We start from the raw sequence: 14,273 nt of genomic DNA on the forward strand, positions 1-14,273 counted from the left end.
ACACACCTCCACGCCAGAAGGAGAAAAAGACCGGCCAGAACGCATCTACACTACGGAATCAATCCAGTTTGAGACTTGTTGCTGTTGCTGTTGTTGTGTGCTTTCAAGTTCTTTCAGACTTAAGGCAACCCTAACACAAGATTTATTCAAAGAAGATTCGCTTTTGCCTTCCTCTAAGGCTGAGAGAGTGTGACTTGCCTAACGCCTCCCTGTGACCTTAGATCTGGGAGTTGTAGTTCACCCTTATCCCGAGAGCCCCGAACCCAACCAATGTTGGATCTGGACCAAACTTGGCACACAGACCCAACATGGCCAACTGTGGTTTCGAGGTGATTGATCTTGACATACGAGAGTTGTAGTTCACCCTTATCCAGAGAGCCCTCAACCCAGCCGATGTCAGATCTGGACCAAACTTGGCACATAGACCCAACATGACCAACTTGGTTTCAAGGTACTGTCCTTGACATACAGGAGTTGTAGTTCACCCTTATCCAGAGAGCCCTCAACCCAGCCGATGTCGGATATGGACCAAACTTGGCACATAGACCCAACATGACCAACTGTGGTTTCGAGGTGATTGTCCTTGACATACAGGAGTTGTAGTTTGCCCTCATCCAGAGAGCCCTGAGCCCAGCTAACGTTGGATCTGGACCAAACTTGGCACACAGACCCAACATGGCCAACTGTGAATACAGGTGGGGTTTGCGGGTGATTGACTTTGGATCTAGGAGTTGTAGTTCACCCTTATCCAGAGAGTCTTAAACTCAACCGATGTCAGATCTGGATCAAACTTGGCACACAGACCCAACATGGCCAACTGTGCATACAGGCCTGGTTTGAGATTGTCCTTGGTGCATGGGAGTTGTAGTTTGCCCTTATCTAGAGAGCTCTGAACCCAACTGATGTCGAATCTGGACCACACTTGGCACACACACCCAACATGGCCAACTGAGAATGGAGGATCTTCTTACATCAGTATCAAAGGCACTCTAAGTGGCCAGCAGTCAAAGGACATTTAGTACAATGCCAAGTTTTTAACTTGGTGGTTTTTCTGTACAATATAACTGTATTCTCAATTCCCTTTGGACACGATAAATAAATAAACAAACTGTAGAACAGCTGGAGAAATTAAGGGAAAATTGTTGTAACCTTGATTATGCAGAGGTATGGATATTCAAGAGTATTCCTGCACCTATGCATTGGAACAAATCCCTACCTGGCTTCGATGACATGGCAGCAGAGCGCCCGCTTGTGGTCTTCCTCCTCCACGATCTGTATCTCCAGAGAGATCTCTCCTTGAACGTCTTCGTTGGGATCCACGCGGCTCAGGTTGATCCAGCGGTCAATCCCTGCGGTGGGTTGGAAAGAGGGAATCACACGCCATACTCGGCCCCGTGTGAAGGAATCCTGGGACGAGATCCACAGAGGATGGGAATAGGAGTCAGATGCAAGGGTTTTCAGCCCGTTGGCACCTACCTTTGGGATTGGAAGAGATGGTTTCTTTGCTGAGGGTGATTTTGCCAATAACGTCGTCATGCCTGTGCGGAGAGGAGAAGGGAGATTCGCTTAAAACCAAGTCCAAGTTGGGCATCAGGGCATTAATTCTACAGTGTACGAGGGTTATCCAGAAAGTAGATTACATTTTGGAATTAAAAATGAACGAAGTATGGGAGAAAACATTTACCATACGCAATTGAAAGCCACACCCAAATACCACTTCTCAACATAGTCGCCATTCAAATCTAGGCACTTATCATAGTGAGGAATGAGCTTGGCAACTCCTACCCCACAAAACTCTGCCGCTTGCATCCTCAACCAGCCAGTCACCTCTTCCCGCAGCTGCGCGTCATTGCCAAAACGCTGCGTTGAGGACGCAAGCGGCAGAGTTTGGTGGGGAAGGAGTTGCCAAGCGGGATATAAATGTAGTAAAATAATAATAATAATAATAATAATAATAATAATAATAATAATAATAATTATTATTATTATTATTATTATTATTAAAAAGACCACCCTACTGGGATCTGCACGCATCATCCGAAAATACATCACACAGTCCTAGACTTGGGAAGTGTTCGACTTGTGATTTTGTGATACGAAACCAGCATATCTATCTCGTTTGCTGTGTCATAATAAAATAATAATAATAGTAGTAATTATATTATATGTTATATTATTATTGTTAATAACCTCCAGCATGACCAGAGGAAGCTGACCTTATGGGACCTTGGGATTCCTAGAGAGAACATTATAATCGAATATTCCCGTCTGTGAATGTCAAAGCCACAAACGTGGAGTGACGACTATATTGACGGGCTTACCCAATGGTGTCTTCATCCAGGACATAGAACGAGAGATTATGGAAACCCATTGGGAGGTGGAGAGTGTATTCTTCCCCCCAGAAAGGGTTGAGATTCTTCCATATGGTTGCAGTCCTGTGGAGTGGGGAGAAAAAAAGAAACACGTGGCCAAGGGTGGTCAAGGATGTATCTACACTGTCAAATTGACCCAGTTTTGACACCACTCGAACTGCCATGGCCCAGTGGCAGTGCATTGAGCCATGGCAGTTCAAATGGTGTCAAACTGGGTGAATTCTAGATAGGAGATAGGATTTCATTGTTGGTTTCTATCTCCATCTTTCTCAACCCCCTGCATAGCAAACGTCACCGCGATTGACCCAAAAGGAATGCAGAAATACAGGATTGGAAGACACCGGTCATAGGGGAATGTCAAAGTGAAGGTAATAATAGGGTGAGCATTTAAAACATTTTGTTAAAAAACAACACCAGTAGAATAGTTATTCCATAGAAGAGCTTTGGGAAAAAAATACATCGTATAGTCTGTTGCGACTCTAAGTGACCTACCTTGCAGGGAGGGTTGGTGTTATGACAACCCTGCAAAGTAGGCCTATATGTACCGTGTTTCCCCGAAAATATGACAGTGTCTTATATTAATTTTTGCTCCCAAAGATGTGCTAGGTCTTATTTTCAGGGGATTTCTTATTTTTCCGTGAAGAGGAATTCACATTTATTCACATATATATGTGTGTTTGTGTATATATCTATATATATAAAAGGGTAATGAAATTTCGGCCTAGGGCAAAACAACAAAACTACACATCCCAGAAACACTAAACTTGGCAGCACAACCCCTCATCTATGCCTCTACATTCATACAACAAAAAGAAAAGAAAAATAAAGTCCTAATTAGAGGGAGAGGAATAATTGTTTTTATCCAATTGCTGCCAGTCAGAAGGCTAAGCTCTGCCCACTTGGTCTCCTAGCAACCCACTCAGCCCAGGGAACAGGCAGAGTTAGGCCTCACTTAGGCCTCTTCCACACTGCCTATAAAATACAGATTATCTGATTTTAACTGGATTATATGGCAGTGTAGACTCAAGGCCCTTCCACACAGCTATATAACCCATTTATAATGGACTTAATGTCAGGGGAAAATCTTTACCCTTTACCTTAACTACCACCAATTCCTCAATACTTTATTTCCCATACCACCATACTTCGCCACAGCAACGCGTGGCCGGGCATAGCTAGTATATGTGTGTGTATATATATATATATATATATATATATATATATATATACAATATACAATATAATATACAATATTATATAATAATTATAACATATTGTATATACATATAATATTCATAATATTATATTGTAATACAATATAATACGAATAATACAATATAATAATATTAATTAAAAATATTATATTTTACATGTAATATTACTAATAATATTACAATATATTGATACAGTACAATATAGTAATTTATTGCCAGTATTGGGCTATGCTAATAATATAATATTGTATGTAAATTTAATTTTTAAGCCGCTCTGAGTCCCCTTCGGGGTGAGAAGGGTGGCATATAAATGTAGCAAATAAATAAATAAATAAATAAATTGTTGAACAAAAAAATGAACATATATTATATACTATATAATAGTTGTCATGACAAACCAGCATAACCAAACCAGACAAACTGTGAATCCTATCAAGAATTACTTGTTATTACCATTATTTCCATGTACAACACTCTATGGTATATACATTTACCAATCCTGCATGCTCTGGTGTTCTGTTTGTTGGGCATGCTTCCAAACAAAAACTTTGCTAGGTCTTACTTTCAGGGGAGGCCTTATATTTAGCAATTCAGCAAAATCCCTACTAGGTCTTATTTTCCGAGGATGTCTTATTTTCGGGGAAACGGTATTTATTTCTTGAAATATAGCCTCTGTCTTACGATAAGTGTATTTCTACAGTAGTGTCCCTCCTTCAGCTCAGTCTGGGAAAAATGTGGCAATGCTGCAACGGGACTGATAGTGCCTTTCTGTCTATCGTTTACTTTCTATCACTGCCTGGTTTGCATTTCCTGCTCGAAATGCCCCTCCGCTGCAAAACAAATCTCAGGTTTCTCAAGAACTCCCTGTCCTTTGACCCATCCGGCCTTGTCAAAGGCAGAGCAAACAGGAAGCGACGAAGCCTGTAAAACCCCTTCCGAGAACGACTTGGCCGAGCCGTTTGTGGTTCGAAACCGACGCCAGGGAGGCATCTATACCGGGGGGTTGCTGTGGTTTGGCAACACTTGTTGGGTGGTGGAATGTGTTGCCGTTTGGTGACGTCTTGAGCCTTCTCTACCCATTGTAGGCTCAGGCAAAAGCAAACTGCTGCAGAGCCTGGCTTGTACGTTCTCATCCTGGGCATTTGCCAAAAGCATACCGTTCCCAACCTACAAAACGTTTCTGGCTCCTTTCAGCAGCCTCTTCCCTTCCGTCCGGTTAATCGTTTACTCGCCCCAAGAGAAATCCTTACGGCTCAATCCTTTTTCCGCCGGGGACCTCTTGAATTGTCATTAACTTTCCCTTGAGCAAATATTTGAGGAGGGATGAGCCGGGAAGGGAGCGTCAAGGCCGGGGATGGCACTGCCCAAGGCGCTGGCCGGCTTCCCACAAAGGGAGACGAGGGCAGAGCCAAGGACGCTGCACAACGGCAACCAGATTCCAAGCTGTTGGGTGGGTTGCTTGGCCCATTTCGCAGCAGGGAAAGTGGAGGCCAAAGGGAACCCAGCTTCATGCCCTGGATGTGTAGTTGGATCCGTTTGAGCCATACTTACCGCCACTTCCTAACCTCCGTTGTCTTAGTACTAACCACAGATGATAAATAGAGAGATGATAAATAGATACAGTAGAGTCTCACTTATCCAACACTCACTTATCCAACGTTCTGGATTATCCAACACATTTTTGTAGTCAATGTTTTCAACATATCATGATATTTTGGTGCTAAATTCATAAATACAGTAATTACTACATAGCATTAATGTGTAATGAACTAATTTTCTGTCAAATTTGGTGTTTTGGTGCTTAATTTGTAAAATCATAACCTAATTTGATGTTTAATAGGCTTTTTCTTAATCTCTCCTTATTATCCAACATATTCGCTTATCCAACATTCTGCCGGCCCGTTTATGTTGGATAAGTGAGACTCTACTGTATTACCAAATGCTTGATAACAGGTATTTTATAAGATTCATAACCGAGACGTTTTGCATTTTACCATTTGAAATGTCACCCATCGGAACGGTACAGCTAGTTCCAAAGAATGTCATTTCCAAAGACGAAAGAAGCGAAGGAAATTTGTGGCTGCCGGGTGCCTTCAAATAATTTCCGACCCCTGACAACCCTGTCACGGGATGGCCATTTTCAGAAGAGGTTTCTCCATGCGGCTGAGAGAGTGTGACTTGCCCAAGGTCGGCCAGAGGGGGATTCAAACCCGAGCCTCCCATGCTCAAACCGTGACGCCATGCTGTTTGCTTAGAAAATACCTGCGATGGGTCACCCGATTGATGGCCACTGCCCTTGCTTCTTCCTTACCTGGCAACCACCTCGTTGTCCACCTTGATGATACAATAAGGGTCGCTCGTGCCAGATCTTTGAGAGAAAAGACGGGGAAAAATATCCAAAATTTAGTTATATACAAGTTGAACCAATGGATCTTCAAACAAATCAAACCGAGACGACCAAAGACAGCTTATCTGTTGAGAGCTGAATTGCCACAGCTCAATGCTATGGGATTCTGGGAGTTGTAGTTTGACAAGGTCGGCACAAAAGAAGGACAACGAAGTGCATGTCCCAACTCTGAGCCACCCTGTGTGACTCCGGACTACAACTCCCATCGGTCCTTTTCCAGCTCAGCCACTAGGGAAGGACGATGGGAGTTGTAGTCCAACCGAATTCCAGTTTGCTGGACGCTAATAAGGATCCAGAAATGGCTCGACAAACAGGACTGAGCAGATAGCGCCTTGGTTTCCAAATGGGCCACTTATCTGTTGCGTCGCTCGGACTCAGACCTGCGGCAAGGATGTCGGGAATTCGGCCTCGGCCCCTTATCTCGAGGCAAACGTTCCGAGCTTTGCAGAATGTCTCACCAGCAAATAAGATAAAGTTAGTTATACATTCTGCATCCGTTTGTGTGTGCTTCCTATGCGAGTCCCAGGAAAGAAAGCCTTGCTCTGTTGAAAAGAAACGTCTGGCAGAACCCAAATAGCTGGCAGATATGGATGCTTACGAAACAGACTGCATTGCTTTATTTGCTGATGCAAGCAAAGGTAGATAGATAGATATAATATAGAGACAGATAATATATAGACTCGGTGCTATGAAAGCATGGGAGTTATAGTTTTCCAAGCCCTCACCAAACTACACATCCCAAGAGTCCATAGCATTCAGCCAAGTCAGTCCAAGTGGAGTCAAATGGCATTTGTTCAACAGTGTTGGGGCCCCCTAACTCAGTGCCATGGAAGCATGGGAGTTCTAGTTTTCCAAGGCCTCACCAAACTACAAATCCCAGGAGTCCACAGCATTGAGCTGGGTCAGTTTGAGTGTCCTCAAATAATATTCATTCGCCAATGTAGATGAACCCTGAGTGCTATAGAAGCATGGGAGTTATAGTTTTCCAAGCCCTTGCCAAACTACAAATCCCAGGAGTCCACAGCATTGAACCGGGTCAGTTTGAGTGTCCTCAAATAATATTCATTTGCCAATGTAGATGAACCCTGAGTGCTATAGAAGCACGGGAGTTATAGTTTTCCAAGCCCTCGCCAAACTACAAATTCCAGGGGTCCACAGCATTGAGCCGGGTCAGTTTGAGTGTCCTCAAATAATATTCATTTGCCAATGTAGATGAACCCTGAGTGCTATAGAAGCATGGGAGTTATAGTTTTCCAAGCCCTCGCCAAACTACAAATTCCAGGGGTCCACAGCATTGAGCCGGGTCAGTTTGAGTGTCCTCAAATAATATTCATTCGCCAATGTAGATGAACCCTGAGTGCTATAGAAGCATGGGAGTTATAGTTTTCCAAGCCCTCGCCAAACTACAAATTCCAGGGGTCCACAGCATTGAGCCGGGTCAGTTTGAGTGTCCTCAAATAATATTCATTCGCCAATGTAGATGAACCCTGAGTGCTATAGAAGCATGGGAGTTATAGTTTTCCAAGCCCTCGCCAAACTACAAATCCCAGGAGTCCACAGCATTGAGCTGGGTCAGTTTGAGTGTCCTCAAATAATATTCATTCGCCAATGTAGATGAACCCTGAGTGCTATAGAAGCATGGGAGTTATAGTTTTCCAAGCCCTTGCCAAACTACAAATCCCAGGAGTCCACAGCATTGAACCGGGTCAGTTTGAGTGTCCTCAAATAATATTCATTCGCCAATGTAGATGAACCCTGAGTGCTATAGAAGCATGGGAGTTATAGTTTCTCAAGCCCTCGCCAAACTACAGATCCCAAGAGTCCACAGCATTAAGCTGGGTCGGTTCGGGTGGCCTCAAATAGTATTCATTTGACAGATTAACCCTAACTCTGTGCTATGGAAGCCCGGGATTTGTAGTTCTCCAGGCCCCTGCCAAACTACAAATCCCAGGATTCCATCGCATGGCAGATTATGATGATCCGACAGATTATGATGTCGACTGAGACACCAGCCAAGGAAAAGCTCCTCCTCTATTATTTATAGATTAATATCAGACAGGATGGTAACCCGAGAAGCGATAATAGTAACTCGATTCATCCGTCCGACAATAAAAGGATTGTCGGAGCAGAAATTTTGATTGTAATTTCATGTGCGTTATTTAGCCACTTGCGGCTTTTCCGTTTTTGCTGTACTGCCATTCCCATCGGACCTAAGTAATAATAATAATAATAATAATAATTTTATTTTTGTACCCCGCCACCATCTCCCCAGAGGGACTCGGGGCGGCTTACAGATATAAAACCAACATACAATAATATCAAATACAAAAACACACAAACAAATTTAAAAGGCATTAAAAAATCACAATCATTATAAAACACAGAGCAGGCGTAAGTCCTTGTCAAACTACAACTCCCGGGATTCCAATAGTATTGAGACCTTGGCACTTAAAAGTGGTGCCAGACTCCTTTCATTTCACAGTGTGGAGCAGGCATGGGCCAACTTGGGCCCTCCAGGTGTTTTGGACTGCAACTCCCACAATTCCTAACAGCCTACCGGCTGTTAGGAATTGTGGGAGTTGCAGTCCAAAACACCTGGAGGGCCCAAGTTGGCCCATGCCTGGCGTAGATGCACCCCTGTGTATGCCAGCTCAAAATGATGTCGGCACATCCATGGCAACGGCTGGAATGCCACAAAAGTGATCCGACGCCAGCGAGCTTTCCACTTAGCGCAATTGCGCCGTGCGCAAGGCAATTTTCCCCGGACCCTTTCAAAGCGCCCGCTTTTAAATTGGGCTCCTCGACATAAAAGCAGCGGCTTGCGTCAGCCGGAAAGTTCAGGCAGCGGGCACGGAGCATGGTTGCCTTTTGAAATTCCTCCCTGGCACACCCGGCATCCGTGGGCACGCACGGCTGCTCCATCGGCTCGCACGGCCACTGTGGATAGAGCCTTGGAATTTGGCAGCGCTCTCTCCCCATTCAAAGCCACCGGACACAAAGGTGCCACCTGGCCTGGCAACAAAGAGGCCAATCCGGGCGGGCAATAATAATAATAATAATAATAATAATAATAATAATAATAATAATAATAATATACATCACACAGTCCTAGACACTTGGGAAGTGTTCGACTTGTGATTTTGTGGTATGAAATCCAGCATATCTATCTTGTTTGCTGTGTCATAATAAAATAATAATAATAATAATTTCAAAGACTCTGGCAGAAACCAGTGCAGGTGGTCCCAGTAGTGATGGGCACACTGGGTGCTGTGCCAAAAGATCTCAGCCGGCATTTGGAAACAATAGACACTGACAAAATTACGATCTGCCAACTGCAAAAGGCCACCCGACTGGGATCTGCACGCATCATCCGGAAATACATCACACAGTCCTAGACACTTGGGAAGTGTTTGACTTGTGATTTTGTGATACGAAATCCAGCATGTCTATCTTGTTTGCTGTGTCATAATAAAATAATAATAATAATAATAATAATAATAATACATCACACAGTCCTAGACATGTTTGACTTGTGATTTTGTGATACGAAATCTAGCATATCTATCTTGTTTGCTGTGTCATAATAATAATAATAATAATAATAATAATAATAATAATAATAATAATAATAATAATGCATCACACAGTCCTAGACACTTGGGAAGTGTTCGACTTGTGGTTTTGTGATACGAAATCCAGCATGTCTATCTTGTTTGCTGTGTCATAATAAAATAATAATAATAATAATAATAATAATAATTTATTTTTATACCCCGCCTTCATCTCCCGAAAGGGACTCAGGGCAGCTTACGTGGTAGCGTTGGCATGCAAGGAAATATAGTCCAAAGAAAGCCCCTTTCCCGAGCGGTCCCTTCCGATTCCCCTTGCGGTTGAGAGAGTGTGACTTCCCCAATAGGTTTCTGTTGCCAACCCAGGATTCGAACCCCAGCCTTTTTGGGATCCTAACCATGACCTCAACCTGACCCTTGGGATTTCTGAACAAGACGTTTGCCACCGTTGCTTTCCTCTGAGGATTCCCTAAAGCCACCCAATGCTTCCATGCTGAGCGGGGATTCGAACCCAGGCCTTCTCAAACGTTGGTCCTTTTACTATATTATTGTCACTTCGCTCTGCTGCTTTCGGAGTGGGAGGTGAAAACAAACAAAACATTGCGGGTTCCGTGAATCATATTTTAATTAGCGTTATCTATTTTTTGCCCTGTTTTCCATGCAAAGTGTTGTTGTTGTTGTTGTGGAGAGCCTCCCCGGCACCCCTTCTGTGCCGAGAGTTCTCCTGGGTTTGTTGGACTGCGGATCCCAGCAGCCCCGGGCTCAGAGAGCCATGGCTGAATGATCAGGAATTCTGGGAGTTGTAGTCTGACAAGGGCTCTAGCCTTCTCTGCCCAAGAGGTCCGGTGCCTTAGCAAACTACAACTCCCGTAGCGTTGCCATTATTTGAGATGGATGGATAGATCGATAGAGATATACGCGCACACACATACTGTATATACATATACACCCATTAAGTAATCAATTCTATTTAACATTTATTATTATTATTATTATTGCTATTATTTTTATTATTTGAGATGAATGGAGGGATGGATCGATAGACAGACACACACTCATATACACATATACCCATTCAATAATCAATTCTATTTAACATTTATTATTATTACTATTATTGCTATTATTTTTATTATTTGAGATGGATGGATGTATGGATAGACACACACACACACATACATATTAAGTAAGGGTATATATGTATACTGTATATACATATATACCCATTAAGTAATCCATTCTATTTAACATTTATTATTATTACTATTATTATTACTATTATTTGAGATGAATGGATGGATAGATAGGTAGAGATACATAAGCACATATATATGCATATATGCGCACATATACACCCTGGTATGTTTGCCTGCATGTCCCATCATCCCTAGTTGGAAAAGCAGGGGACTAATAATAAAACTAATACAACTAATAATAATAATTGTTTATTTTAATATTGTTCACACTTCATTCCATTTTAAAGTTTGCATACTTTTAGGTTTTTAAATTGTATTGCACAGTATTGGTTTTACTGTGAGCTGTGTTTGCGTCTTTCTCTCTATTAATAATAATAATAATAATAATAATAATAATAATAATATATTCCATTTTATCATACTTATTTAATGTATTATAAGTGTCTTCTTTAACTTACTACATAGAGTTTTGTTAAGTTGTATAAAGCTGTGTTGCTTGGTTTGGTATGGTGTTATGGCCTAAGGGCTAATCAATAATATTTATTATTATTCTTAATACTAATAATAATAGTTTATTTTAATACTGTTCACGATTTATTCCATTTTAAAGTTTGTCTAGTTTTAGGTTTTTAAATTGTATTGTGTTGGTTTTACTTTGAGCTGTGTTTGAGTCTCTCTCTCTCATTACTATTATTATTATTAGTATATTCAGTTTTATCACACTTATTTACTGTATTATGATAAGTGTTTTATTTAACTTACTACATAGAGTTTCATTAAGTTGCATCAAGCTTTGGTGCTTGGTTCGGTATGGTAACATGGCCTAAGGACTAATCAATAACATTTCTTATTATTATTCCTAATACTAATAATAATAGTTTATTTTTATCATACTTATTTAATATATTATGGTAAATGTTTGAGTTTCATTATGCTGTATCAAGCTTTGTTGCTTGGTTCAGTATGGTGACATGGCCCGATAACATAAGGACTAATAAAATATTATTATTATTATTATTATTATTATTATTATTATTACTAATATTAATCCTAATAATACTAATAATGATTATTTTCTTACTGTTCCTCTGGAGGTGTGGAAGCAGAGGCTGGACGGCTATCTACCGGGAGGGCTTGGATGGGGGTATTTGTATAGGGCAGCAGGAGGGGGTCGGACTAGATGACCTTTGGGGTCCCTTTGCACCTTTGGGGTCCCTTTGCAACTTACTATGTAGAGTTTCATTAAGTTGTATCAAGCTTTGTTGCTTGGTTCGGTATGGTGATATGGCCTAAGGACTAATAAAATATTATTATTATTATTATTACTAATATCAATACTAATAATGCTAATGATTATTTTCTTACTGGTCCTCTGGAGGTGTGGAAGCAGAGGCTGGATGGCTATCTACCGGGAGGGCTTGGATGGGGGTGTTTGTATAGGGCAGCAGGAGGGGGTCGGACTAGATGACCTTTGGGGTCCCTTTGCAAATTACTACGTAGAGTTTCGTTAAGTTGCATCAAGCTTTGTTGCTTGGTTCGGTATGGTGACATGGCCTAAGGACTAATAAAGTATTATAACTATTATTATTACTATTATTATTAGTATATTCAGTTTTATCACACTTATTTACTGTATTATGATAAATGTTTTATTTAACTTACTACATAGAGTTTCATTAAGTTGCATCAAGCTTTGTTGCTTGGTTCGGTATGGTGATATGGCCTAAGGACTAATAAATTATTATTATTATTATTACTAATATTAATACTAATAATGATTATTTTCTTACTGTTCCTCTGGAGGTGTGGAAGCAGAGGCTGGATGGCTATCTACCGGGAGGGCTTGGATGGGGGTATTTGTATAGGGTCGGACTAGATGACCTTTGGGGTCCCTTTGCAACTTTCTATGTAGAGTTTCATTAAGTTGTATCAAGCTTTGTTGCTTGGTTCGGTATGGTGATATGGCCTAAGGACTAATAAATTATTATTATTATTATTACTAATATTAATACTAATAATGATTATTTTCTTACTGTTCCTCTGGAGGTGTGGAAGCAGAGGCTGGATGGCTATCTACCGGGAGGGCTTGGATGGGGGTATTTGTATAGGGTCGGACTAGATGACCTTTGGGGTCCCTTTGCAACTTTCTATGTAGAGTTTCATTAAGTTGTATCAAGCTTTGTTGCTTGGTTCGGTATGGTGATATGGCCTAAGGACTAATAAATTATTATTATTATTATTACTAATATTAATACTAATAATGATTATTTTCTTACTGTTCCTCTGGAGGTGTGGAAGCAGAGGCTGGATGGCTATCTACCGGGAGGGCTTGGATGGGGGTATTTGTATAGGGTCGGACTAGATGACCTTTGGGGTCCCTTTGCAACTTTCTATGTAGAGTTTCATTAAGTTGTATCAAGCTTTGTTGCTTGGTTCGGTATGGTGATATGGCCTAAGGACTAATAAATTATTATTATTATTATTACTAATATTAATACTAATAATGATTATTTTCTTACTGTTCCTCTGGAGGTGTGGAAGCAGAGGCTGGATGGCTATCTACCGGGAGGGCTTGGATGGGGGTATTTGTATAGGGTCGGACTAGATGACCTTTGGGGTCCCTTTGCAACTTTCTATGTAGAGTTTCATTAAGTTGTATCAAGCTTTGTTGCTTGGTTCGGTATGGTGATATGGCCTAAGGACTAATAAATTATTATTATTATTATTACTAATATTAATACTAATAATGATTATTTTCTTACTGTTCCTCTGGAGGTGTGGAAGCAGAGGCTGGATGGCTATCTACCGGGAGGGCTTGGATGGGGGTATTTGTATAGGGTCGGACTAGATGACCTTTGGGGTCCCAGTGCCGCTCTCGGGCTAGGAAGGCAACTCAACTCACACGTCTTTGGCGGGCAGGTGCCTTCCCTCCACCACGCGGAAGTGCAGCGCCGTCTTCTTGGCCATGCCGGGGCCAATGGGGGTGGGCAGCCGTCCTAGCGGGCTGGCCAAGCGGGCAACGGGAGCCTGGCAACCGGTCTCCTTCTCCCAAGACGAGGCGCTGATCCTCGAAGGCAGGCAGGGAGAGCACCGAGGGCACCGGAGTCGCCCTCTGCGGAGGCTGGCGCCGCCAAGCAGCCCCTTCTCCCCGTCCGCCTTCCCAAGAAGAGCCCCGCCGACGGACTTGGCCCCCTGCCGCTCCGCTCGCCCGTTTGCCCCGTCTGGCAATGCCCACCGCGCGCCAGGCCACCACTGCCCGCCAGCAATGCTTCCACTGCTACCGCGGCTCGCTACAGGTTGGAGGCGTGCGGCTCTAGCCCGGCCTCTAGTGGCCGCGCCAGGGAATGCAGCCTCGTCCAGACTTTTGTTGGATGCTTCTGATTCACTCACTACCCCCCCCCCCCCCCACACCTTTGAAGTTGACGGATTTGCATTGGTGGTTGTTTGATATTATTACTATTAGATAAACCAGGGGTCCCCAAACGAAGGCCCGGGGGCCGGATGCGGCCCATCGA

General features: G+C 42.4%; 1 protein-coding gene across 2 annotated transcripts in view; it reads right to left on the bottom strand.

Moving 5' to 3' along the window:
* The window catches only part of rasal1 (RAS protein activator like 1), a 33,624-nt gene extending 19,566 nt beyond the window's left edge, over positions 1–14,058 (bottom strand). Inside the window, exons 1-5 of one of the 2 annotated variants that reach the window (XR_010000009.1) lie at positions 13,661–14,058; positions 5,898–5,954; positions 2,322–2,435; positions 1,477–1,538; positions 1,217–1,349 (exon numbers count right to left, since the gene is read on the bottom strand). Coding sequence is in view for 1 of the 2 variants with exons in the window: in XM_062958610.1 (XP_062814680.1) it covers positions 1,217–1,349; positions 1,477–1,538; positions 2,322–2,435; positions 5,898–5,954; positions 13,661–13,725 (431 nt within the window). In the remaining variant the exon portion in view is untranslated. The remainder of the gene's footprint in view (positions 1–1,216; positions 1,350–1,476; positions 1,539–2,321; positions 2,436–5,897; positions 5,955–13,660) is intronic. The other variant, XM_062958610.1, reaches the window with a different exon arrangement.
* Between the last annotated feature and the right edge of the window lie 215 nt (positions 14,059–14,273).

Source organism: Anolis carolinensis, chromosome X (assembly GCF_035594765.1).
Source record: "Anolis carolinensis isolate JA03-04 chromosome X, rAnoCar3.1.pri, whole genome shotgun sequence".
Classification (NCBI taxonomy): Eukaryota; Metazoa; Chordata; class Lepidosauria; order Squamata; family Dactyloidae; genus Anolis; species Anolis carolinensis.